The sequence below is a fragment of the Diceros bicornis genome, chromosome 2, assembly GCF_020826845.1.
Source record: "Diceros bicornis minor isolate mBicDic1 chromosome 2, mDicBic1.mat.cur, whole genome shotgun sequence".
NCBI classification, from domain to species: Eukaryota; Metazoa; Chordata; class Mammalia; order Perissodactyla; family Rhinocerotidae; genus Diceros; species Diceros bicornis.
In genome coordinates, this window is record NC_080741.1 from 86,450,260 (window position 1) to 86,478,258 (window position 27,999).

Below are 27,999 nucleotides of genomic sequence, written 5' to 3' on the forward strand. Positions count from 1 at the left end.
AGGTCACACGGCTGGGCAATGGCCAAGCTGGTGCCCCTGGTCCTATACGTGGTGTACACGCTGGGAAGCAGGACACAGGTTCACATAACCAAACACGATTCTGTCATCAGAGCTTCGGAAACTGCTTACAAGTGTAAGCCCATAAAAAGCAGCTCTGCTCCAATAACTTCCCTTCTTAAAAATAGCTGTACATAGGGGCCGGCCCGGTGGCGCAAGCGGTTAAGTGCGCGCGCTCCGCTGCGGCGGCCCAGGGTTCGCTGGTTCGGATCCCGGGCGCGCACCGACGCACTGCTTGGTAAGCCATGCTGTGGCGGCGTCCCATATAAAGTGGAGGAAGATAGGCACCGACGTTAGCCCAGGGCCGTCTTCCTCAGCGAAAAAAAGAGGAGGATTGGCGGATGTTAGCTCAGGGCTGATCTCCTCACAAAAAAAAAAAAAAAAAAAAAAAAAAATAGCTGTACATAAACCTAAATCTTTTTAAATCATACATGTTCTTATAAACAGTTTTAGAAAATTAGATGAGGAAATCATCCATAATCCCATTATCCACTCAACTGCTGTTCCAGTTTACTGTGTTCCTTGCCAATTAGATATATAAGGATTTATTTAACAAATTGGAATCATGCCACACACATAGTTTTGATTTCTGGTATTTTCACTTAACATTAAACCATGATCATTCTCCTGTTATTAAATCATTTTTGAAAATGATTAATTTTCAAAGAAAATTAAAACCCTGCTTAAGTGGCAGTCTCCTTTCTGGGAGAGCTCCATTACGCAGACCCACAGAGAGCTGGCTTCCTCACCAGGCACCCGCCCACGACACCTTTAGGGGCCCTTGAAAACGTTTCAATTTCTTTTAAAATCAGAAGAACAAAAATAAACTTTTAGAGTCAAATAAAATGTTTCACTTTTTAATCCAGCTTAGATTATGTTCCTCTTTCTACTAATGCAATCGTAAGACATAATTTAAAAAAATTTTTTTTAATGAAGGAAAGGGCTCATGAAGACAGAAGTGCTGAAAACCCACATGCGGCCCTGGACCCAAGTGATTGAAAATTCAGGATAACTCAGACATATTTCAGGTTGAAAAAAGGTTGGAAGGGAGGCAGTTTGTAAGCAAATGACTACTGCAACCAATATATTTTTGGGTGGAGGAAGATAGATGCCAATGATCAGCTCCTGTTTAAATACAAATAATGGAAAAGCTCATTAAAAACAATATTCACTAAAGTGCACCCTCTCCTGGCCCCCCGCCCCAGCTTTACTGACTCCAACACTTACAGTCTTAGAAGCTCAGAGCAATTCGATGTCTCCTCTCCCCTCACCCCAACCCCAAACCCCTAAACTGGTCTCGGAGAATAAACACATTGCATTTTTGAGGGACAGCCACAAGTTGGGGGAGATTGCTTGGTGGGAGGGATTTACCTTTGAATCAGATGAAGCGGGAAGGTCGGTTTTTAAGGAAGAAGAGGCATCTTCAGGAGGAGGCAGGAGGCTGGCTCTGGCTGGAGTGGGCCCTGGAAAGGAGGGACTGTGGGTCAGGCCACTGATCACTGTAGAAAGGCGAGAGGGGTCTCCCTCTGGTCCCCAGACCAAGCCACTCTCTCACTCACTGCACAAACACTTATTGTCAATAATGACAGCGGCCATTTCCTGGTACTTCCAGACACCGGCTTACACACTCCTCACCAGTTACCTCATTGAAGTCTTATGGCAGCCCTATGGGTCGGTCCTATAAATAATCCCCATTTGATCAATGGAGAAATCGAGGCACTGGAGGTGGCCACTTGCCCAGGGCCACACAGAGAGCAATTGGCAGAGCCAGCCTTCAAATGAAGATTCATGTGACTTCTAACCCCTACACTGTCCTGCATAAGGAGCAGAGGAGAACACAGAGGTGAAGTAGCTACGGAGCCTGCCTTCCAGAAACCTCCACCAAGGCAGGAATGGCATTAACCAACCTCTGCGGTCAGAGGCAGACGAGGCTGGCCACAGCAGGCAGGGAGATCAAGGACGGTTACACAGAGGAAGGTGCATTTGACCTGGGCTTGAAAAACAGGGAAATGTTTTTGACAAGTGGCTATGAGGCAGGAGGGCACTGAGGCAGTGGAACCGGGCCATGAGGAGGCGTGGCAGTGGGAAAGCCTGGGCGTGCAGCAAAGATTACAGGCACGCTTACTTACCCAACACTGACATCACGCCAAGCACTGTTCTAAACGCTTCACTCTGTGTTACCTCATTCGACCCTCACAATAATCCTAGGAGATAGGTACCATCATCATCATCTACTTTTTACAGACGGTGAAACTGAGGCACAGAGAGGTTAAGTAACCTTTCCAAGGGCCCACGGTCAATGGCTCCAGTCTGTGCTCTTGATCCCTTAATGAAGAAGAATCACAAGAGAGAAGACTTGAAGAGCAGTTTAGGATTAGGTAAAAGTCAGGGTAAAGAGGGTGACACTTCTTCCCTAGGCACCACGTGAAGATGAATCTGCAGACTAATGAGGCAGTCTGGGGTCTGCCGGATCAGAGCGGGTGCAGGTTGGGCATGAGACGGGCTGTGGTGGCTGATCCACATGGAAGCAGGCCTTGGCCAGAAGCCAGAAGCTTCAGATGTCACCATCTGGAAATAATCAAGTGGCTCCCCAGCAGGAATGGCCTCTGAGTAACTGGGGGCCCGCCCTTCCTAGGGAACCTGGCTTCAAGCCCAGGGTTGCTAGCCAAATCCACCTGCTTCAGGCATTTCTGGTTCATGACATCCGGAAAGGAGTGATTAATCTGGAACTTTGGCCATAAAAAAAAACTATTTCAGAAGACTGAAAATAGCACCACGGTGAAACTAGCACCAGCCTTTCTCAACTATTCACCCAGGAGCTGACAAAACAAAACTCCCTGAGACGGGGTCTGAGGCTCCTTCATCCCACAGAGCCAAGCAGAGGGGCCGCCCTATGCCTCTCTCCCCGGGGCTTCTGCTGCTTCAAGGGTCTTTAGTTCTGTTTTCTTCACATTTTCCAGGGGTGGCTATATTTGAAAGAACTACATTTACAAGGTCCCGTGTTTGCACGCCCACACTGCATCAGGGAACCCCAGAATGGGGTACTAACAATAAACACCCCTCTCCAAAATACACACACAGGTGTGCACCCCAGGCACACGCACCCTCTTGGTCCCTCAGTGCACTGTAACTGTGAACTGAGCTTCAGAGGTAAGAGCTATAGCTCAGACTGGAGGTAAACCTTTGCCAAAAAAAAGGAAAAAATAAAACCAGAATATAAAATAAAATAAATAAAACCAGCAATGCGCTGCAGACCAGCTGCTGGCAGCATAACTGCGCGGGAGCCTGCTGCTCCCCCGAATCCATCCCCCATCTATACCCGGCCCACGCTGCTCGCGGGCTGCTCCCCTGTGCCCCAGGACTGAGTGCGGAGGGGAGACTGGGGGAGACTCAGGACTCTGATGACAACTCTGGTCTCTCCAAGGACACCCTGGGAGCCTGCCTGAGACTGCAGGCAGGCAGGACACTCCCACCCAACCTGCCCACCCTCTCTCCTTCCCTTGGGCTCCAAAGGCTCCCTCAGCCCCACCAGCTCCCTCCCCATTTTCTCTCAGGCATTTGTCCTGCGAAAATCCCTGCCTGTTAATCTTGGCTTCTGTTCCCAGGTGACCTGGACTAACACAGGCCTGTGCTGGCCGCTGGCCGCTGGCAGGGGCAGGGTCCCCGCCTGGTAGAAAGGCTCCTGCCACACTCCGGGACGGAGGCCTCTGCCCTTGCCCTGCGTTCTCTTGGCCTCAGCTCCCCACCCTTGGCCGGCGTCCCACAAACCACAGCCACGCAAAGCATGGTCACATTCATCCACCTCCTCGTTGTTGGCCACCTCTCTGAGCTGTTTTCTTTCAATTCACGTTAACTCACATATTACGCATTTAGCCCTGAAACCTCTCTTTTTTGTGTGCATGTGATGTATATTTTTTCTAACACCATGTTCTCACGTACCACTGGGGGTTCAGGCTGCACACCCTGGGAATCGCAGCTCCAGAGCTTGCCTCCGCGCTGCAGCCCAGCGCCGACAGGGCAGGGCTCTCACTGCTCACCTGGCCCTGCTCCTCTCCCTTGGCCCAGAGACTCCAAGGGCAGAGCTGGCCTCACACAAGCCATGACTTTCTGGTCTGACTTGATGCCTGAGGTTTGCTGTGAGGGCTGCACCAGGCCTCTCGGGCTGAGGGGACAGCTGAGTCTGCTCTTGTGACATATGAGGGCTACTAGTTGGAAGACTGGCTGAGTCTACTTAGCCCTGTGGTTTTGGGGAGAAAAGGACTGGGATTTGGGCCAATACCGCAAGGCTGACAAATCAAATAAGCACTAGCCCTTGCTTTGTAAAGGCTTGTGGAAGGAATGGGGCAGGGAGATGCTGGTCTCCACAGGGGTCATTTCCAAAACACTAAGAGTTAACCCTTCGTGTGCCAAAAATCTTACTAAAAAAAGCCATTTCCTACAGAAATCTTTCTTGAATGTCTATTTCCCAAGCAGAATGCTCTGAATCTCATCCTGCTGAGTTGCATCGTTGTAGGCACGAGTACAGGACACGGAGCAGTGCTGTACCTGATTCGGGGTTTTCTGAGTCCTGCCCCGTGGCCGGCAGTGGCTCTGCCTCCGCAGCTTCCCCACTTGCTTTCTTGGTATCCGACAGCACTGGGCTCAAGTCCTGTCTCCATCGTTACTAAAGATATGACTGGGGCGGGGGGGGGGAGCTGTGCTTCATTTCTTTTGCTTTCTCAAAAAAGAGCAATAATAGCCTGTTCCTCGTAGAGTTCTTGTCCAGATTAAAAGAGATGACAGTCCTAGAGCACAAAGATCAGTCTCTGCTACGTACGGAGTACCAAGGCTGGTGAGACCACGTGTAGAATAAGAATCAACAGCTTCTGACTGACAGCCCGATGGCCTCTCCTATAGCCAAGGCCTGTGATAGTTACTTCAGCTACTCAAAGCCCTTTGATCGTCTAGCTTTGAGAACCTGTTTAATGAGGTGCTCAGACCTGTCCGAGGCTCACTTGCTCACATTCTCCTCCACCTCTCTTCCCCATTTTCTCCCCACCCACTGTGAAGGGGTGAGTATACAGAAGGGCTAAGATGTGGGCTCTGGGACAACCCACCTGAACTGAATCCTGGTCCCACACCTTCCCAGCCATGAGGCTCTGGCAGGTTACGCATCCTTCCTCAGCTATCGGTGAGCAACGAGGGCCCCCGCCTCCCTGGGCTGTCAGTGGGATTCAGCGAGGCCCTGCCCAGAAGCTCCCGGCCCAGCGGCCCAGCGTCTCCTGGTCAGCAGGCAGTCATTGTTCCCACCTGTCTGTGCCCTCCCCAGCCCCCACCGCCCCCACATTCTCCACTCCGACAAGATACCAATCAGCTTGAACTTTGGGGCCCAATGGAACCTTGGGGTTTTCCTAAAAGACACGATTTGGGTTATTTGATGAAATTAACGATTACACTCTTCTTTGTCATTTGGGCTTCCTGTCTCCGTCTACAAATTGTATTTATCATTTTGACCTGCCAGGGCACATGTGTTCTGGAGGGCGATTCAAGACCGTGACTGGCGCACAGGCTGGCAGAGACATGACGCTTCTTTTTTACAGTCGCCTAGATAAGGAACATCAGAAGAAGCTGCTACAACTGTGACCTCCTCCATCCCGACGAGCAAGCCCCCTAGGCTTTCCCTATTTTATTACTATTTTTCCCTCTGGCCATCAACCAGTATCACATTTGCATTAAGGCTGTTTCCTCTTATCTTTAATTGCTAATCAAAGTTCTGTACATGTTTTTATCTTTAGCTACAGGCAATAATTCAGACTCCTTAGTCTAGAACTAATTTTCTAGACTCAACCTATCTGGAGTGTCTGGAACGCTCCTAAAATCAGCTAACATTTAATGAGCACTTACATGGTGGCAACAATATGGTGACGTAGGTTCTATTATTATGCCCATTTTATAGATGAAGAAACTGAGATTCTGAGAGGCTAAGGAACTCTCCTGCTAGAAAGTGGCAGAGCTGGGATTCAAATGCGGGTCTGTCTAACGCAAAAGCCCGTGTACGTTCCTCTCAGCCAACAATGACCTTGGCTTCAGGACCATGTTAATGAACTAAGGTTTCATGGATTTGGGATCTTGGGCTCACCACAGGAGGCTGCAGGAGAGTGGAAGGGAGGCCAGGCTCCAGGGCAGAGGTGGTGAGAATGGAGATGTGGGCGTGGGTAGCAGTCCCCTTCAGGGAAGTCATCCACAGGCTGAGTCCTTCCATCATTTGGCAAACTGTCCCGAGCCCTTCCCTGGGCATGAGGGGAGGGAGACCAAACTGAAGTGGTCTGACAGGCTTTGGGACAGCAGTGTGTGCAGGGGTGAGGGACACCGCGTTCAGATCACACTGCTCAGAAGCTGCTTCCTGCTCACAGGACCTGGAGCAGATCCCTCTCCCCCTCAGTGCTTCAGGCGCTGCAGAACGAAGCAGCAAATCTGCGACTGGTAATGGAGGGAGGAAGTGGGGGCGGGCAGCACCCGCAGTGCCCCACCTCGTGGCTGCCAGGGCCAGGCCTGTGTGGGGGGGCTTGGGAACCACAGGTGAAATACCTGGGCCTGAAGCACATGACCTTGGGAGGCTACGTGACCTCTCTGTACTTCAGCTTCCTCACCTGTGACATGGGGACAGTTACAATAGCTAACTCACGCAGCTGACTGAGGGTTAAATAAGGCAACCTCTGTGAAGTGCTTGGAACAGTGTCTGGCACACAGAAAGCTTTCATTGACTGAGTTATTTCTTTCTTTTTATAAAAACAGTAAGACATGGGGGCCAGCCTCCATGGTCTAGTGGTTAAGTTCAGCATACTCCACTTTGGCAGCCAGGGTTCAGTTCCCGGGCGCGGACCTACATCACTCATCTGTCAGTGGTCGTGCTGTGGTGGCAGCTCACATACAAAAAGAGGAGGATTGGCAACAGATGTTAGCTCAGGGCAAATCTTCCTCAGCAAAAAAAAAAGTAAGAAATGGTACACATTCTTTTGTTATCTGACTTTTTAAACTCAATATATCGTAAGCATATTTCCATGTACATATAAATATCTACCTCATTGTTAACAGTATTGTTGTTAACAGTATCGTTGTTATGCAACAGTATTACTGTTGTGACCTTCTGTCATTAATTTTACCATCCTCATTGTTGTTTCCAATTTTTTGCTACTATATGCTGAGCTGAATATCCTTATAGATAAATGATTTCCTTAAATAAATTTCCTTTGAATAAAAAATTAAATTTAATTAAAAATACTTGAGCCTGGGAAGGCAGCTGTCCTCACGGGCTGCCCCTGTTCCTCTTCATCCTTGGTGTTTCTTGCAGAAGCTGCCAAAGGCCTTCCTGGCTTCACAGCATCCGGGACATATGGGATGGAAGACTTGATTTCAGGAGCTGGTTTCCCTGAAACAAGGGGGAAAGAAAGTTATTATCGGTCAATGCAGTGGGGTAGCCATTGAGGGGCTGGGTCTAGAAGTAAGAGACCGGATTCTAGTCCTGGCTCTGCCCCGAATTCACGGCGTGCCCCGGTGAGCTCTTTCCCTCTTTGGGCCTTGGCCTCCTCCTCTGTAAAATGCAGCGGTTGGACGTGACAATCTCCTGTGATCGGCCCAGCTCTGAGTCAGACACATCTGCCTTCCAATCCTAGTAGCTATGTGACCTTAGACAAGTCACTTTCCTTCTCTGAGCCTGTCTCCTCACCTATAAAATGGAGATGATAATAATGATAATTGCTGCTTGCCTATCTCACAGGGCTGTTCGGAGCAGGGGAAATGAGAACACAGACATGAAAGGACTTTGTATGGCTATACAATTCCCTGAACATGTGGGGAAGTTAAAGATATCCATCTCACTAAGTCCCTAGTCGAGCCCCTAAATATAAAAGTTCTGGCAGTCCTTTCCCTTCCACAAGCAGTGGAAACGTGTGTTCTTCCCCATTTTATAGATGAAAACCCTGAAAATAGCAGCTACATCCACTGAGTGCCAACACTGCCAGGCCCAGGCCTAGCTTTGCATACATCAAATCCTCACCAGGTCTTTGCATTTCATCCCTGTTAGAGATGAGGAAACTGAGGCCTGAGCAGGTTGAGTGGCTTGCCAAAGATCACACAGCCTGGGCAGGCAGGACTGGCCAAAGAAGCCTGGGTGGAGGTCACCTGCTTTCTTGAGAGTAATCACTTCCCCTTGACATCGATTTGGGAAACCCCGAAGGTGCTGCAAGGGTATATCCTGCCCTGGCTTCCAGCCAGCTTCTCAGAGCCTGCTCTCTGCGAACTAGCTTCCTTTCCCCTCCTCCACCTTTGTCTTGGCCGCTGCCTCCAGCTGGGGAGGCCTCCAGATCCCTAGCCAGGGCGCATCTTACTAAAACACAGATCTGGCCTCATCATTTCCTTGCTTAAAGCCTTTATGACTCTTCAGTGCCCAGATAAAGTGTACACTCCACCTGAATCCTTATATGTCCCCTTTGCCTCCCAGATCAAGTCCAAATTCTACAGCCCTGCATTCAAGGCCCTTCACCCTCTAGTGGTTTGAGGTGGACCCATGTTTGAGAATCGAAAAAACGGGGGCACTGAAGTCTGAGAGAAGGCCGCTGACTTGCTCACCCCCACATGGAGCATCAGGCAGGGCTAGACAAAATGCCTCCAGCCTTTGAGTCTCCAGGAGCATTTATTCCAACAAGTAAACTCTGTCTCTAAACAAAACCGATCCCTACCGTGGGACCAAGATTTTCAAGCCCAAGCTTTGGGGCTAGAACAATATTAAGAATGCCTAGGGGGCCGGCCTTGTGTCGCAGCAGTTAGGTGCGTGCGCTGCGCTGCAGCGGCCCGGGGTTCGCAGGTTCGGATCCCGGGTGTGCACTGACGTGCCGCTTGCTAAGCCATGCTGTGGCAGCGTCCCATATAAAGTAGAGGAGGATGGGCACGGATGTTAGCCCAGGGCCAGTCTTCCTCAAGAAAAAAGGGGAGCATTGGCATCAGATGTTAGTTCAGGGCTAGTCCTCCTCACAAAAAAAAAAAAAAAAAAAAAAAGAACGCCTAAATTCACGGCACTACACTTGTATGGCACATGCAGATTTATTTGATTTTCACGACAATCTCCAATGGTTAACAGAATTAGCTGCATTTTATTTTTGAGCATTTTGAGAATCAGATAGGTGAAATGATTTGTGCCAAGTCAAATAGCTGGTAAGATTCAAACCTGGGGCTGGTTTTACGGTCCTCCCATCTGGCTAGGGCAGAACTACACAAACACCACTGTCACTACCCGCCCTCCAGCCCTTACTCCCCTCTGCAGATGGCACCACCCTGGGGCCACTGCAGAAAAGCAGGAGAGAAGGGTGGGAACATCTCAAGAAAGGCTGGAGGGAATGGCCAAAAGGAACAAGAAGGCTGAATAGGGGATAATGGGTGACTTTGTCCTTGTGTTTCCTTTACTGTCACTGATACATTGTTCTTTGAAATGAAACTATCTTATAAAAGAAGTGGCAGAGCTTAGCTGCTCAGAGTCCAGGCTCTGGAGTGGAAACCAGTCCCATCGCTTCCAGCTATACTTACTTTGGACCCCTTTCAGGAAGACTAAGGGAGACACTGCATGCAAACCCTTCACTTGCAGTACAGGAACTTCATTACTGTTGTTGTTGTTGTTTTAAAATATTGGTTATCTCTTCAACAGCCCACATACAGAGTGGAAGGAGAGTAGGGTGGGAGTCTTTTTTTTTTTTTTTTTTTGGTGAGGAAGATTGGCCCTGAGCTAACATCCATGCCCATCTTCCTCTATTTTGTATGTGGGACACCGCCACAGCATGGCTTGAGGAGCGGTGTGTCTGTCCGCACCCAGGATCCGAACCTGTGAACCCTGGGCCACCGAAGCAGAGTGCACGAACTCAACCACTAAGCCACCGGGCTGGCCCCAAGGGTGTACGTCTTTTATTTTTCATTTAATACAACTCTGAATCATTTATACTTTGTTTTTGTTTTATTATATTTATATTTTTAATCGTGGTAAAATATACATAACACAAAATTTATCATCTTAACTATTTTTAAGTCTACAGACGGTGGCATTTAAGTACATTCACATTGTTGTGCAGCCATCAGCACATCCATCTCCAGAACTTTCTCATCTTCCCAAACTGAAACTCTGTCCTCATTAAACACAATTTCCCATTCCCCTCCTCCAGAGCCCGGCAACCACCATTCTACTTTCTGTTTGTATGAATTTAACTATTCGTTTAAATTTTTTTAACTTGTGTGGGTTTTTTTTCACTTTAATAGCAACTAAAATGATGTATGTGTATATCCATCAACATGGAAAGCTGTTAGTATATTGTTTTTTTTAATTCAGATATAATTGACATATAACATTAGTTTCAGGTGTACAACATAATGATTCGATATTTGTATATATTGCAAAATGATCACCACAATAAGTCTAGTCAAGATGTGTCACACCACATATAGTTACAATTTTTTTCCTTGCGATGAGAACTTTTAAGATCCACCTTCTTAGCAACTTTCAAATATGCAATGCAGTATTGTTAACTATAGTCACCATGCTGTACGTTATATCCCCAGGACGTATTTATTTTATAACCGGAAGTTTGTACCTTTTGACTCCCTTCACCCATTTTGTCTACCTCCCACCCTCTGCCTCTGGCAACCACAATATATTGTTGAGTGACAACGAAAGAGGATATACATTACATTACAAGTTTTTTTTGTAAAATATATTTAAAAGTATAGAAGACATCTATACATGAAGAGAAAAAGACTGAAAAATATACAAAAAATGTTAGCGATTATTTCTAGGTGGTGGTGTCACCAACTAGGTGTGAGAAACTCAAAGGTGGGTTTGGAAGCAATTAACTGTTTTTCCAAGGTGTTTCTTTTCCTTTTCTATGTTAAGGAGATGTAACCACCAGCCATCCTGAAACTGACCAAGCCTCACCACAAGAGCTATGCCCATGACCTTTGCCTTATGTTTAACGCAAAGATCCCTCCAGGAGGAGCTTAGGCCTCATTACGTGGAAGCGTGTTCTCCAGCTGAGCCTGTGCAAGCAAATTCCTGCCTCTCCCTTTTGAATATTCATTCCCCAAACAAAATAAAAGTTCCTGCTTCCCTTTGTTCAGGGATGCCATGACTTTGGAAGTGATTCCTCATGACCTCCTATTTGCTGCAAATACACTTTACTTTGTGAGACATCCTCCACTGGTGTAGAGTCTTATTTAACTCACCAGGAGGCGAGCCCACTTGGTTCGGTATCAGTGTGATTATCAATGATTTTATATTGTGGGTTTTGGGGGATTTCTTGTTTTTTAGTTTATTCACATTGTAGAATTTTTCAACAATACAGTAAATTATGTCTCGAGAAAAAAAATCAGCAAGCAAGCTAACTAAAATAAAGATTAGAACGGCGTCTTCTAAACTATAGTGAGCGGCCGTTTGCCCTGGGGAATCCGTCCGGCCCAGATTCGCAAGCAGGCGAGCTAGACGCAGATCCAGCTCACTTCCCGTTTTTTGCCACGGACTGTCTAAGATGTGTACTTTCTATTTCCACTACAAGTATCCTCACCACAACCCTGGAAGTAGCAAGTAAGGAAACGGAGATGCAGGGAGGTGAGGAGACCCACCTGAGGGAGAAAGTGAGACAAATGGACCTTGAGACAGGAAGGTGGGGAGGCCAGGGCTGTGGGCAGGATTCATGCCCCACTGTGGGAGCCCCCCAGAACACACACTTCATTTCTCCCCACCTGGGGTCCTCAAGTACCTCAGAAAGGCATCCATGGACCACACGGCCCCACCCCAACTCCCATCAGGCCAAGGCCCTCCTGGCCAAAACTGGGAGCCTAAAAGCAAGGTTCCTCCCAACAGCAGCCTTGCCAGCAGGACTCATAAAATCACAGGTCCTTGCCTTCCACAGGCCCAGGGAGAACACACAGTCCCTTGTACACAAAGACAACAGTGAACAGTTGCCCACAGTGAATGCCGATTCATGATCCGGCACAGAGCTGCCCCGCCCCGGGGTGTGTACAGAAGCAAACACTGTGTCCCTGCCCCAGGAGGAAGGGGCCACCCCAGACCACTCAGAGTCCTCATCCTCCCTGCCTTCCCGCCTCTGGCCCGGGCAGACGGCCTCTTTCCTGGCATCTTCCCTCCACAAACCGCCTTGGGTAAGATCCCACCTGTGCTCCTCAAAGGCCCACGTCAGTGGTGTCCTCATGACATCTGTGTATGAGGCAAAAGGGTGGAGGGGGTTCCTCTGTGCGAGACCAGCCACAGCCTAGCCCCGGCTCCCCTTGGACTGGGCCTGCTGGTGAAGAGGACCCCAGACAGCGATTTCCTGCAGAGCCAGGCCCACAATCGTAGGAGATGCTCCCAGCTACATCGGCTTCCTGAAGCTCCCCCCTGCACCCCAAAATGCCTGTGGCCCCAGAGGCAGCAGCACCTTCCCCCGTCTGAGGCCCAGCTGAGCCTCGGTTTCCTCATCAGCCAAATAGAGGTGAGGATGATCATCTGGTCTGACCTCACTTCAGTGTCCTATTCCTTTTTTGTTTCCTTTTCTGCACAGATCTTTGCCTCTGTCAGGACATATTTGGCAGGAACATCGAGGCCACAGCCCATTTCTGGCTCATCTCTACTGCCTCCACCCACGAGGAATATAAGAGGCTGCGTTACGTTCTCATCCTAAAGAGAATTCAGCTTTTCTCTTTGTTTTTCTTGTTCTTTTGAAGTGACATGCAATGGCGTACAGCTGGCACCCTGTGTCACATGCAAGCATACGGGGGTGGGGGACCCGCACACGGGGAAGGGACAACCATCCTGCAACATCACAGGGGCTACAGTCAGCAACTGAGCCTGTCAGCACACCTGGGGCTGACACCCACCCTCCCACCTAGTCACACTTGGAGGGCCACACCCAGCCACAGAGGTCAGCTGACAGAGCCCCAAGTCAGGCCCCAGGGCCACAGTGACAATCTGATGAGCAGTTTCAGTTTCCGGTGAAACCCCTGTTTCAGCATGCAGTGGGTTTAGATGTCTTTCAAACGCAGACAATAGACAATATGTATAAACATCAAACATCTTCATTTCCAGCCTGGAGTTGCTGATGCCCGGTCTGAGCTGGATGGCGCAGGGCAGGCCTTAGCTTGCCTCTTTCCCACCATCAAAACCAGAAGAGGGGGAAAACGTGGCTTCTCTGCTTGAGTGCCTGGAAACCTGATCTCTGATAGCTGCGCAGATACGACGACACCCACTCCAGATTGGCATGTCACAGCGCCGTTGACATAAAAATAGAAAATCGAGGGCAGGATGGGGTAAATGAGGCCAAAATGCTCAAAGGAAAGGGTTGTGACAAGCTCGAACCTCACTCAGAGCTTCCTGTCTGCCAAGGCCAAGACGGAGAAGCAAGCTGGTTATAGCACTCCTATGACTGACACCCAGGAGCAGCCTCATGCTTCCAGGACAAGCTTCTTTTCTCCCCAGGATTACATTCTCAAAAAGATTCTACATATGAAGTTTATTCTGCAGGATCATGAGATCCAAAACTATAAACTGTGATCCAGCCTCTATTGTTCCTTGCTGTGTGCCTGAGGGCAAAGGTCTTAACCCTCTGAGCTTCATTTGTATCTTCTCTGGAGTCAGAATAATTACAACCCCTCTGTCTCAGGACTATCCCAAGACTCAGTGGAGCAAGATACGTAAAGCAGCTGGCCCAAGGCCAGGGGTGGGACAGAAACTGTGCAAATGGTCATCCTCTGTCTTCTCTCCTTGCCTGAAAGGCACAGCAAAAGAACCTCTGATTTCCAACTTCAGGTCTCTGAGGGAAGCATTTGGGGTGGACGGCTATTTTCCACATTTTAAACCCTCTAATGGACACCATGACTCTCAGTGGGCAGTGGCATGGTCCTGAAAGGCACAGTGGCCGTGGGGCAGAGTAATACAGGAGCCCAGCTGGAGGAGAGGTGGGACCTGCTTCCGCCTGCCTGTGCCATAGGCAGCCAGCTTTGGCGCACACAGGACAGGCAGCTCCGGGTTCCTCTCCCTGTCCGGACTCCCAGGGATGGGGAGGGGATGGCAGGGATCCAAGTAACAGCTTTGGTGGCTGTGGGTGGAAAGGGCTTGACCTATTGGTTCTCAGACCAATTAAATCAGAGTCTGGGTGTTCCTGCAAGTTCCCTGGGCGAGGCTGAGAACAACTGGCTTAACCCAGAGTGACAAGGGCTGAATCTCAGGCACGGGGGGGACAGAGGTGGGGGAGCAGAAGCGTTTCTCTGCGCCCCCTTCACGGTTCATGGCCGGGGACGGGCCTGATGCCTTGTTCTCTCTGCTCTGTATTTTCAGGATGTCCCACACTCTCTCTAACGAGGGTGAATCACTTAATGATGGACTCACAGCACTCCTGCGTGCCTCCAACCAGCTCCTCAAGCCGCAGTCAGGCTCTCGGTGGGACCTGTCCAAGCCTCATCAACAAAGCAGAGACAGAACTGCACCCCCACCCCCAGAGAGTCGCCATGAGGATGAAGTGCTCCACAGCCATAAGCTGTCACTTGCTATCGCCACTATCACATCCCCAACCCCAGGTCGAGCTTGGTCCCACACGCATGGCCTTTTCAACTCAGATAACAGCTTTGGGGAGAAGGTTCAATCGCTATCTCTGTTTTATCCTTGAATAAAGTGAAACCTAGAATAGTTACCTATTTATATTTTGTTTATTTACACCCACTTCCTTCCCTTGAGAGGCTTCTGCATGCAGGGCCCCTGGCTGAGGGTCCTGGGGCCTCCCTCCCCGGCCGTCCAAGAACATGTAACACAGGCAAATCCGGGAGCCGCTGCTGGAGCAGAGGGGCCTCCAGCTGCCAGCAAGGCCTTTCCTCAGTAAGCACACTCTGGAAATCCCCCCACCCTTCACAGCCCTCAAGTTCAACAGTGACGTAATATTTATATATTTGTTTTCATTCTTAAGGTGACTCATCTGGCTGAAACAGATCTATCCTAGAACAAATGAAAGTGATTCAGCCATAACTGAAGACCCTTGCGGCCGGGTGGCCACATGAGGGACAAGCATAGCTTTCTGGGCCCTCTCTTTTCCTTTCCCTCCTCATCCCTGGGCTCGACCCTCCTGGGCGTCCCAAGTCTACCACACACACACAGACACACACACACGCACACCACTTACAACTCCCAACTCACGCTAGACAGGCAATTCGGCAAATCTGAGGACATGACCCCTCTTCCTAATCGCTCTGCCTCTGGCTCTCCGGTGCACCTGTACGCCACCAGCTGCTGAAATGACTCATCCTTCCTCATTCATTCACTCATTGTGTTAGGACTGGGGATGCCATCCATTATTAAAACTGACAAGAGCCTGGCATTAAGCTAGTTAAATAAGAGACATCTAATTATAAACTGGGAAAAGTTCTATGCTGAAAACAAACTTGAGGGAGGGGTACCTGATAGACCTACTTATATAGGATAGCCAGGGAAGGCTCCTGTGAGCAGGTGCCATTTAAGCAGAGACCCAAAAGATGAGAATTAGCCATGGGAAGAATGTAGTGGAGTTAGGGAGGGACCAGTGTTCTAAGGAGAAGGAATAGCATATACAAAGGTCCTGAGGCAGAAAACACTTTGGTGTATCTCCTCAAATGAAAGATGACCCTAGTGGCTGAGCTGAATGAATGAGGGGGAAAGGGGAAGAGATGCGGTGAAAGAGCTGGGCAAGGGTTAGACTCATTCACAGCAGCACTGGACTTTGAGAAATCAATCTTAGTTTTATTGAACAACTGAGATTTCAGGGTTTATCTGTGACTGCAACATAACCTAGACTATCCTGGTTAACGGATAATCCCAATATGTGTGCTGACCTTGCAACCCAGAGGAGCCTGCTTACAACAGCTTAATACAGAGCAGGAGCTCAACAAACGGCAGTTCCCTCCATTCCAGCTCTTACCCTCCCTCTCTAGAAAAGTGGGGTCTGGTTAGGGGCACTGCAGAGGCCCCTGTTCCATCCTCACATACTCCCAAGAGACCCATAGTGGTAAAAGCCTCACTTTTCCCCAATGGAATAACTAACGTGTGGAAGGAAAGTCAGGTGACCTGGCCTGAGCCACACAGCGATAACTTTAGAAAAACCTCACCATCTCTTCTGCTTTGAAGCTTCCCAGTTTACAAGGAAAGTAGACAGGGCAAGGTCTGTACCTATTTTGCAGAGGGGGAAAGGGAGACTGGATGCCATCTAGTGACCTACCCCAGGAGGGGTTAAGGTCAAGCAGAACTGAGTTCCCATCCCAGCCCATTACTCACTAGCTATGTGGCTTTGGGCATGTCACTTAATCTCTGAGCCTCAGTTTCCCCATCTATAAAATGGGGATAACAGATTTGTGAGATAAGATGCTTGCATGGCACATCTTAGGTGCTAAATACAAATTACGACTAGAACCCAGATACGCTGACTCCTGGCCAGGGGGTCTTGGCCCAACATGGTGCCACCTCCAGTGGCAAGTCTCCAGTGGCCCCAGGGTCTGAATCCTATCCATGTTTTGTTGTTCCCTAGTGGCTGGAAAGGGCTGGTGCTGGGAAACCTTCAAAGAGAGCAAACACACAAGCCCTGTCTGGCCCTTGCAACAGCTCAGGCTCTTCAGGAAAGAGTTTGTTCTCCTCTGTTCCACTTTAGGCAACAGCCAAAAATTCCCCACCCCAATGAGAGCCCGGCTCCAGGAAGGAAACGTCTTTGGCTGAGATGCCACACCAAAATTAGAAACTGTCAAGATTGCACAACCAAGAAGAGACTGCATGAAAATTGTGACACTTAAAAGAAAACTCCCAGGAAGATGGTAGCAGCAGATGGGAAGATAAAATCTTGGTCCCCTCCCAAATGCCTTCAGATTCCAGAAACTTCTTGCTCTCCTACTCAGCTGACACCTGGAACCTCACAGGCCCCCATTCCACACAGCAGCCACAATGATGGGGTACTCCCAGGTAGAAGCCCTCCAAAATCTTCCCTTTGCTCCCAGCAAAGAAAACTCTTGACGGCGACCTGTGCGGCCTGACCCTGCCCTCTTCCCAGTCTCAGCCCACCTCACACCCACTGTCCTCTAGCTGAGGCTCATGGCCTCTCTTTGGGTCCTCAAACATCGCTCCTTCCCACCACCAGGCCTTTGCTCGTGCTGTTCTCTCTGCCTAGAAATGCCTATGTGGTCCCCCACTTCAGTCAGCGCACTCGTCCTTTGAAGGGAGGCTCCAGTTTCACTTCCTCGAGGAAGCTTCCCCTGATGAGATGAAATCCTCCCCTCTTCCTCTCTCCCACCTCTCTACCCGCCCTACCATGCTTCTCCTTTGAGCACCACACCGTGGTTGGTTACGCGTCTCTGTGTCATCACGGGGAGACTCTCTCAGCCTGTAGTTAACAATCCAAGTTGACTGAGAACCCCCATTTTAGGGGCTCTGAAGAGACAGCCTCAGCAGGAAGTAAGACTGTGATCCTAACCTTTCTAGTTAGCATTCCACCTTCGTCACTTCCAGCAAGGAACCTCAGAAGACGTTCTCTGCCAGATACAGAGAGCCCAGAGGCAACTTAAGAGTGCTTCCTTCCCATCCATGTTACTGTTTCAGGTGCCCTCAAGGGAGGCTCCAAGTAAGCGTATTAAATTAAGGGGAGAGGCAGGGAAAGCTGAGCACACAGGCCACTGAATGAAAGATCAAACATTTCAGGGTTAAGAACTAACACCTATCTAGCCTGAATTGTTAGCTGTGGTTATCACATACAGAACTGATTAGAAGCCAAGAGACCAGAAGCTTCTAGTTTTTTTCAGAGAATTGCATTGCCAAAGAAACCACAGGCCTGGTGTGACAAAAGCTTGTAATTATTTGACCCCTACAGCTCCCCCCAGGTTCCCAAACCCACAATAGCAGGAAGGGGACTGTGAAAGCCGTGTAGCCCTCCATAAGGACTTTCTCCAGCTCCCATTTCAGATGAGGCCACAGAGAATAATGAACAGGAAGGGTCCCCCCAATGCCACCTCCCCCCAAGACAGAGCCAGAAGTCAGGGAACCCTCATCCACATCAGAATCGCCTGGAGGGCTTGTTAAAACAGACTCAGGGCACCTACCTCTGCAGTTTCTGAGTCAGAAGATGAGATGAGGCCCAAGAATTTGAATTTCTAACAAGTTACCAGGTGCTGCTGATGCTTAGAAGTCTGGGGAACACACTTTGAGAATCACTGGTCTACTGAGAAGAACAAGGGGCTGCCAGATGGAGCAAGCAAAGGACTTGCTCTCCTAGCCAGATGGGACCTTTTACAACTGCTGCTCAGACAGATGTGTCGACTGCTATAGACAAGTAACTACAGGGTGTTTCTCATTTCAAACAGGAGTTTTGATTGTGGCCTCTTGTTCACATTCCACCATTGAGTTTTGGGGGTGTTGGGGGGAGGGGAGCAGATAACTTCTCTTGGTGGAGAGGTACCAGATCATCAGGGGCTGACAGAGAAGACTATGCATCACTCCACAGATCCTGGGCCTTGAGCTACAGGGAGGAACGGATTAGGACTCCAGGCCTGTCTCCCTTGGGGGAGGGTGAGCATGTTCTATGTGTGGGAAGACAGGTGTATATGGATATTTGGGTGAGAGGACTGTAGGGAGACTGCTGTCCCTCCAATATTTACTCCGTCCTCTTCTAGAGTAATAGAAGCTTTAGTTGTGTACATAACCTCCCAGTTGTGAAAATTAATAAACAGAAACCTCATTTAAAATGGAGTCGGGAGGCCAGAAGGGGCGGCTCTCAAGCCGTATAATGATGGCAGAGTCCAACAGGAAGAAGAAAAACTTCCTCTTCTTGCCCAGCAAGAGCTCAGCCAATGAGAGACTGTCACAACTGAGCCAATGGAAAGCCACTACACTTCGAACTCTCAATTTCTCCGATGGACTCTTTGTTTACAGTAGCCCTCCCCACTTCCTCTTCCCCTCTATAAGAGTTCTTTCTCCCCTGGTTGCTCAGAACTTGCATCTGGCTCACCATGGTTGCAGATCCTGAACTGCAATTCTTTGTTGATCCCAAATAAACCCATTTTTGCTGGAGAAATAATTGGCTGTCTATTTGTTTAAGGCCAACATTTGGCGGCCTGTATGGGGATCCAGAGAAGAGCCCTGACAACCCCAAGGCTGGTGGGCAAACAGGTGTTGGCGCCCACAGAGCCCACTGAGCTCACTGCTTTTCCCACCAACCCTGGAGTTTGAGGGTAGGTCTTGCTCCTGGATCCAGGCTTCCACTCTCTGCACTGTGAAGCTCTTCAGGCTCTATTCAGGATCTATTTTAAGGCTTTGTCCTCTTCTGGTTAAAGCCTTGTTTTGTCTGCAACTCTTTGGAATCAGGCTGTTCCATTGGAACTGGCTGCACAGCCTTCAGTCCAATTCCTCTGGAATCAGACTGTTTCACTGGAACTGTGCCGTTCAGCCTTCGGCCTGATTCCTTTGGAACAAGGCTGTTCTATTGGAACTAGCTGCTTAGCCTTCAGCCTAACTCCTTCAGAATTAGACTGTTTTAGTGGAACTGTGCTGGTATTAAGTCTGCAGGCTGTTTGAGCTGTTCCAGCTGTTTGAAAATTATTCTTTTACTCTGGAGAAAAACCTCTGAGAAATGAGATCCTAGTTATCTAAATATTTTGAAGGCACTCCCCTACAGGGACCCTGGCCAATTTTATGTTTAAAAACCTCAGTCCTTCCTCATGTGCATTTCTAACTAAATGGACTGACTTAACCAAAGGTAATTTAGAACACCAATGGCCATTATGGGAAACTTTTGAACTCCCCGAACTTACTTTTCTTAAAACCAAATTGGATAACCATAAGTCTGTGATTTCCAAAACTGAATTGAACACCTATTTCAATCGGTATTTTGAGGCTTCCAAATGTTATCAGGAGTCTAAGATTGCCTCTTTGCACAACAAAATTTTAAGATTAACTGAGGCAAACAAACGATTAAAAAAAGATATAATGGCTTCTGAAGCCTCATGTTCCTCTCCCCCAGCTCCTTGTGCTCAGGCCTCGCCTCCAATGCCTCCTTCCTCCTCCTCTTCTATACCGTCTACACCTCCTCTCTATTCTCAGTTCCCCCAAACTACCTCTCTCACCGAACTTCCCTTTTTCCCTGAGCCTCTCCCCACTCCCTCTTCCTCTGAAACTATCAGAACCTGTCCCTTTAAAATTAAGCTTTCTGAGGATCCAAAGGCTAAACCTTTAATTTCTAATATTCCCTAGACTAAAGCTAAACTTTGAACCACAGTCAAAGATTTTCCCAGAGTAACTGAAGATCCTCACAAATTTGCTGAGGAAGTTAATATAGTCATTCAACTTATCAGCCTGGTTTCTCTGACTTATATCAGCTAGCTCATATGCTTGTCAGTGAAGGCCAGGCCCAGCACTGGATGAACACCACAAATTGGGAAAATCCTGAAAGGTCTGTAGAATTACAACCAGGAGACCAACCCACTGACCTGCTGTATGATCAGGTTCAGGCACTCGCTAGATGACTTCATCGGACAATCCCTAGGGCTTTCCCGAAGCCTGTTGATTGGAACAAAATTCAGGCTTGCTCACAAAAACCTGATGAACCTGTTCATAGCTATTACAATGGACGTCAGATTGTTAATAAAGAAAATTCTGGTCTTCCTTCAGATGTTGGTTCCACCCAGGTAGCTTTTAACTCTGTGTTTACTAATGGGCTCCTCTTCTAGTAAAAGGACCAGGATGGAATGGGAAACTCTGTCCACTTCAGATTTAGTTAACCTGGCAAACCAGCTCTCTCACACCCTAGATGAGTCACCTAAAAGAAAGACCACTAAAATTCTTAATCTTCAACTCCAGCAAATGAAGGCCCCTAAACAAAACCAAAATTCTCCTAGTTTCTGTTATTACTGCAAAGAGCCAGTCTCTTGGAAAAGAGACTGTGACATATTTAAGTGCTTCAGGCACCTTCAGCCCTCTCACCAGCCTCTCCAATGTCCTCCAAATTCCCAATGATGGGGCTCCAGGAAACCACAGGGGCTCTTCCCAATCCTCCCTCTTAATCGGCTTGGGGAAACATTTCCCAGAGTGGAGATGAATCTCTTTCTGTCCTAACTGACACCAGAGCCACATTCTCGATGCTCCAACCCAACTACAGCCCCTGCCTCAGAGTACTAAAACAGTTCAAATAGTGGGGATTTCTAATAAACTTCAACAGGTTCCTGTTTCTAAACCTAGTCCCTTTTCTTTAGGCCCTTTGAGAGACACACACCATTTTCTCCTTAGTTCCTCCGCCCCTATTCAATCATTAGGCCGAGACTTCTCGGAAAAGTATCATGCCAGGATTTCTTTCTCGCGGGGAAAATAATTCTAGAATTTGACAGTAGTCATCAAAACAGCCAACCAGGTGAATGAAATGACCCTTTGATATCTTTTATTTGCTCCATATCTGACAGTACTACAGCCAAGTCTGGAAATACTGATCATTTGTGCCTATTGAGTCAGCTACCACCCTCCTTACCGGCAAAACTTCCAACTGATATCGGTAAAATTCACAGCTCACCTCCCCTCAAGATTCAAATAGATCCCTCAAAACAACTCCCCAGAATTAATCAATTCTTTACCCTGTAAGTAAAGAAGCCCTTCAAGGTATAAAGCCCATAATAGAGGATTACAAGGCTCAAGGTCTCATTATCCCTTGTACTAGTCCCTGTAATATTATTTTACCTGTGAGAAAACCCAACGGCAGAGGGTGGAGATTTGTCCAGGACCTCCGAGTAATAAACAACATCGTTATCCCTTGATACCCTGCTGTTCCTAACTCTCATGTGCTACTAACATCCATTTCCACTGCAAGCAAATTTTCTTTTTTTTTGGTGAGGAAGATTAGCCCTGGGCTAACATCCATCCCCATCTTCCTCTACTTTATATGTGGGACGCCTGCCACAGCATGGCTTGACAAGCAGTGCGCAGGTCCACGCCCGGGATCTGAACCTGCGAACCCTGGGCTGCCAAAGTAGAGTGCGCAAACTTAACCACTACACCACCGGGCTGGCCCCTGGAAGAAAAATTGTTTTTTAAGTTTTTTTTTCCTTCCCAAAGTCCCAATACATAGTTGTATATTCTAGTTGTAAGTTCTTCTAGTTCTATGTGAGCTGCTGCTACAGCATGGCTACTGACAGATGAGTGCTGTGGTTCTGCCACTAGGAACCGAACCTGGGCTGCTGAAACAGAGCGCCCCGAACTTTAACCACTAGGCCATCAGGGCTGGCTCAGCAAATTCTTTTTTTTTTTTTTTTTTTTTTTTTTGCTGAGGAAGACCAGCTCTGAGCTAGCATCTATTGCCAATCGTCCTCCTTTTTTTTCCCCCAAAGCCCCAGTGGATAGCTGTATCTCATAGGTGCACATCCTGCTAGTTGCTGTATGTGATATGTGGCCTCAGCATGGCCGGACAAGCGGCGCATCGGTGCTTGCCCAGATCCGAATCCAGGCCGCCAGTAGCAGAGCGCGCGCACCCAACGGCCAAGCCAGGGGGCCGGCCTGGCTCAGCAAATTCTTTATGATAATTGAATTATGGAGTGCACTTCTTAGCATTCAGTTGATGAAGCTAGCTGAAACCCTTTTGGGTTCACTTGGGAAGGAAAACAATTCACCTGGACAGTAACGCCTCAGGGTTTTACTGAGAGCCCATCTTATTTCTCACAAATCCTGAAGACTGAGCTGGATGATATAAAATTCCCCAGGGGTTCTACTTGGTTGCAATGTGTGGATGGTTTGCTTCTTTCCCTCCTAAGTCTCCTCACAGGAAGACAGCATCTACTTGCTCCAGCTTTTAGTCCTAAAGAGACATAAGATTGACAAAGAGAAATTGCAGTTTGCCCAAACCCAGGTTTGATATTTAAGGCGTCTGATATCAGAACGAGGTCTACACCGAGATCCAGATAGGCTTCATGGTGTTCTAAGTTTCCCAAAGCCCAAAACCAAGCGCCAACTGCAAGGTTTTCTCAGGCTAGTTGGTTACTGGAGAAACTGGATTCCAAATTTCTCTCTTATGGCCAAACCTCTGTGTGTTTTACTCAAGAACAACAATGCCGACCCAATTTTATGGGAAAAACCAAACAACACAGCCCTTAAGGCCTTAAAGGAGAGTTTGATGAGCCCACCTGCCCTTGGACATCCCAATGATCAGATTCCTTTTTTCCTTTTTGCATATAAAAAGGAAGGGAATGCCCTTGGGATCCTTACCCAAAAACATGGGGACCACCATCGTCCCAGGGTATTACAGGCAGCAACTGGACCCTGTGGCACGGGGACACCCCCTTGCCTTAGAGCCATCACTGCCACTGCACTTTTGGTTAAGGCCATTGGGAAAACTGCTGTGGGATCCCCTTTAACCATCTCTGTACCTCATGTAGTAGAAGCTCCCCTGCATTCCCATCACACTCAACAAATTTCAGCCAGCTGCCTCACCTCCTACGAAATCCTGGCGTTAACTGCTCCTCACTTAACTTTTCACGCTGTAATAAGCTTAACCCTGCCACTCTTCTCCCCTCTGTTACCAATGAAGCTCCTGCCGACTGTTTAACACTGATGCATCACCTCCTGACCCCTCGTGACAATCTGCAGGAAACTCCTCTGAGGAATGCCGACTCGTCATGGTTCCCTGATGACAGATGACAATGGCAAACACTGTGCTGGGTGTGCTATTGCAACTCCTTTTAATACCATTGAGGCAGCACCTTTACCTATGGCTACTTTGGCCCAACAGGCTGAATTATACACTCTTACACGGGCTTGTACTTTAGCCAAGGGCAAAACTGCCAATATTTATACTGACATTAGATACGCTTCCCGAGTAGCTCATAATTTTGGAACGTTGTGGAATCAATGTGGCTTCCTTAATTCAGTGGAAATAAAATTAAAAATGACCCCTATGTTCAGGAATTATTGGATGCTATACTTTTACCTGCTGCTTTAGCTATTATGAAGACCCCAGGGCATTCTAAACTTGACTCTCTGGAAGTTAAGGGAAGTCATTTGCTGGCACTTCCACAAGGAACACTGCCCTTAAAGGAACCAACAGCAGCTAAACCTCTGTCATGGCTCAAAGGGATATTTCCCCAAATTATATGTTAGAAAAAGTGGCTAGAGAAGCCCAACGATTGGCCTCAGAAAAGGAAAAACAAGAGTGGAAATTCAACAGTTGTTGATTTGATAAAAAGAGAAAGCTCTGGTTTGGGCCATATAACAACCCAGTCCTACCAGAGACTCTAAAATCCCACTCCTAACCATTGTACCTGCATTTAACCACTGGTCTCCTGACAAAGTGATACCATTCATGAATCAATATTGGAGGAGAAATATTAACAAGGATGTAAAAAGTGCCTACCTTGCTTATCCCACTTGTCAAAAATACAACCCAGGCAACCCTGTTCGTACTGCTCCCGGACATTTTAAATGCCTAATGGACCATCTGAGGTTTGCTAAATGAATCTCACACAACTTCCTCCATCTCACAGATCTAAATATGTTTTAGCCATGGTCTGTATGTTTTCTCACTGGACAGAAGCCTTCCCTTGCAGACTGGCTACTGCCTCTTCTGTGGCTAACGTCCTTTTGGGAAAGATTATCCCTACCTGGGGAACTCCTCTCAAACTTCACAGCGCTCGAAGAATCCATTTTACTGGTCAGGTATTTCAACAAGTCTGCACTGCTTGGCCGGTTTCACAACACTCACTGCACTTGGCACCTTCAATCTTCTGGTTTAGTCAAATGCACTAACGGCATTATTGAGACTCAACTGACAAAATTTGTAGAGACCCTCCAAATACCTTGGCCAAAAGCATTGCCATCGGTCCTTCTAAATCTCAGATCCACCTCTTTTGGAACTCATAAACTCTCACCCTTTGAGATAGTCACAGGTTGCCCAATGTACTTGGTTCCTGCCTCTTTTGATGCACAGCTGATAAATGGAGATATACTCCTATATTGCAAAGGCCTGACCACTTATACTAAAAATAACCACCTTCTGGTAGAGCAATATTTTCACAGCACATTCCAGGGAGACAAAGACCCTAAGCATCACATCTTGCAACCCAGAGATTTCATCTACTGGTAAAGACACCTCCAGAAGCACTCTCTTCAACCTCACTGGAAAGGCCCCCTCAGGTACTGCTAACTAACCATTGTGCTGCAAAACTCCACGAAACAGACCTTTGGATGCACATGACACACCGAAAGAAAGCACCAAACCCTGACTAGACCTGCACATCATCGGGTGACCTAAAAGTAAAGATTTCTCAGAATTGAAGCAGACGACAGCTGAGGAGACAGCTTTGCCAAGATGTCTGGACCAGGCCTGTTGGAAGTTTGTCTGTCAAACCTTTGATGATGACATAATGCTTCAGATGATCTCCAACGCCTATGATCTTGATAACATGTGCACTTTAGAAAAGAAAAATGCCTAAGAGTTCTACCTCCTATCCCTCCTTGTTACTCAAATGTGGCTTCGATAGGTTTCCAATCTGCACTTTCCCTCCAACATGGGACACGACACACAGGAAAGGTCCTTCTAGACATCAAGGGACAAAAGACCAATGAAACTGGAAAAACCTGACTCTATCAGTGATGCTTTCACAGAAAGATCTTGATCAAAAGGGGAAAATATGAAAATTAATAAACAGAAATCCACTTAAAATGGATCTGGGAGGCCAGAAGTGGGAGCTCTCACGCCGTACAACTGTAGAGCCCAAGAGGAAGAAGAAAGACTTCTTGCTCAGCAAGAGCTCGGCCAACGAAAAGCCACTATACTTCCAACTCGCCATTCCTCCAAAAGACTCTTTGTTTACAGTAGCTCTCCCAACTACTTCCCCTGTAGAAAAGAGTTTCTTCTCCCCTTATTGTTCAGAATTTGCATGTGGCTCACCATAGTTGCAGATCCCGAATTGAAATTCTTTATTGATCCTGAATAAATGCATTTTTGCTGAAGAAATAACTGCCTGTCTTTTTGTTTAAGGTCAACCCAGATAAAGATTACATTTCCCAGCCTTCTTTGCAGCTAGCTGTGATCACATGACTAGGTCTTGGCCAACGGGGTCGTGAAAAGAAGCTAGGTGTGCAGCTTCCAGGGCACGCCCTTCTTGCTGGCTGGAATGTGCATTTGGAGGCACAGAGGAGCCGTCTCCGTTGGCAGCCAGGTGTCCAAGACAGCAGAGCGATGAAATGATCCTTGACACACGGAGCTGCTCTTTCAGCCCTGGGTAGCCTGGACTGTCACAGGAGAGAGAAATAAACGTCTGTCTTACTTAAGTCACTGTAGTCTGCCCTTAGTAACAGCAGTGAACCTGGAATGCTAATACAGGAGACTACCAAGAAATGGCTAAAAGAGTAAAAAGGAGTTGACGCTACCAAGCAGATTTGCCAAAGGAAGGAACGGGTAGTTGGGTAGTAAGCCTTCTGTACTAATTTATTCTAATTCTTATAACATTCAATGTTTGACAAATTGAATAACAATGGTCTTGGCAATTCAAGCTGAGAAAAACATCAGGAAACAGAGACCCATAGACTCAGCTCTTTACACAGTCGGACCAGCAGCCACCCATAGTACATGACTTCAAGAGACTGGACACACACACAACACGGCAGTGGATCCCACACACTGCCTTTCAGCTCAGGCACAACCTTCAGAAGACCTGTGTTAGGGGTCAGCCCGGTGGCGCAAGTGGTTAAGTGCGCGCGTTCCACTGCGGTGGCCCAGGGTTCGCTGGTTCGGATCCCAGGCGTGCACCGATGCACTGCTTGGAAAGCCATGCTGTGGCGGCAACCCATATAAAGTAGAGGAAGATGGGCACAGATGTTAGCCCAGGGCCAGTCTTCTTCGGCGAAAAAAGAGGAGGATTGGCAGATGTTAGCACAGGGCTGATCTCCTCACAAACAAAAAAAAGAAGGCCTGTGTTAAATACAAATGTATTACCTGGAGACATGAGTCTCTGAGGAAGCCACTTTATATCTAGGACTTTTGGTGTGTGTGGTTTTCAAGGACTGTTTTATTCAAACCTATTCGTAAAGCCCTTTAAGAAGTGGTGGGCAGAAGTGAGGTTCTCAAACTGCTGGAGGCAGCTGAGCAAGTTCATAAACAATCTTCAGCAAGTAAATGCAAAATAAGGTTTAACTAACGTTACAATTAGGGAAGGGAATTTGACCAGGTGGAATACAGAAAATTAAACCGCTTCACACAAGCCCTCTATACCCACCTCTAAAAGCAACAGAGATTTATAGCACCTTTTTTTTCCTAGTGAAAAAACAACAAGATACAGAAAGGGGAAGTGTCTTGAGGACTCAAAGCAATAGTAAAAACACAACCACGAGCGGGTCCAGAGGCGTGGCGGTTACGTTCGAGTGTTCGGCTTTGGTGGCCCAGGGTTCTCGGGTTCAGGTCCTGGGCGTGGACCTACGCACTGCTCATCAACCCACGCCGAGGCGGCATCCCACAAAAAGCAACTAGAAGGATGTACAACTGTGACATACAACCATCTGCTGGGGCTTTAGGGAGAAAAAAGGAAAAAAAAAACGGAGGAAGATTGGCAACAGATGTTAGTTTAGGGCCAATCTTCCTCAAAAAGCACCACCAACAAAAAAAAAAAACCACAACCAGACTCTGCAAACAAAAGAAGAGCCAGGGGATTTGTGGATGTGGAAACAGGCTTTAATCTCTCTTCCTCAGGCAATTTTAATCAGCAGGGCTAAGGGGAAGAGAAAAGAGGTTTGGGGAACAAAGGCAGCCTCTCATTGCCCTGAGAGGTCCAAGGCTGCTGGACCCGGAAACCAGGGATCCGAGCCAAGTTCGAGGCAGAAGAGAGGCTGATGGAGAAAACACCAGTTTCCTGTAAGCCCAAACACTGCCTTCAGTGAAGTTCCCAGGAGAAAAGCCAAGAATGAGGGCT

The 27,999-nt window shown here is 47.9% G+C and overlaps 1 protein-coding gene across 2 annotated transcripts in view; it reads right to left on the bottom strand.

The window, feature by feature from the left end:
- Nucleotides 1–27,999, bottom strand: part of IRAK2 (interleukin 1 receptor associated kinase 2) — an 83,689-nt gene that overhangs the window by 24,528 nt on the left and 31,162 nt on the right. For both annotated transcript variants that reach the window (XM_058565593.1, XM_058565600.1), the window contains 2 exons: nt 7,319–7,465; nt 1,429–1,520 (listed from right to left, as the gene is read on the bottom strand). In XM_058565593.1, coding sequence (XP_058421576.1) covers nt 1,429–1,520; nt 7,319–7,465 — 239 coding nt within the window. The remainder of the gene's footprint in view (nt 1–1,428; nt 1,521–7,318; nt 7,466–27,999) is intronic.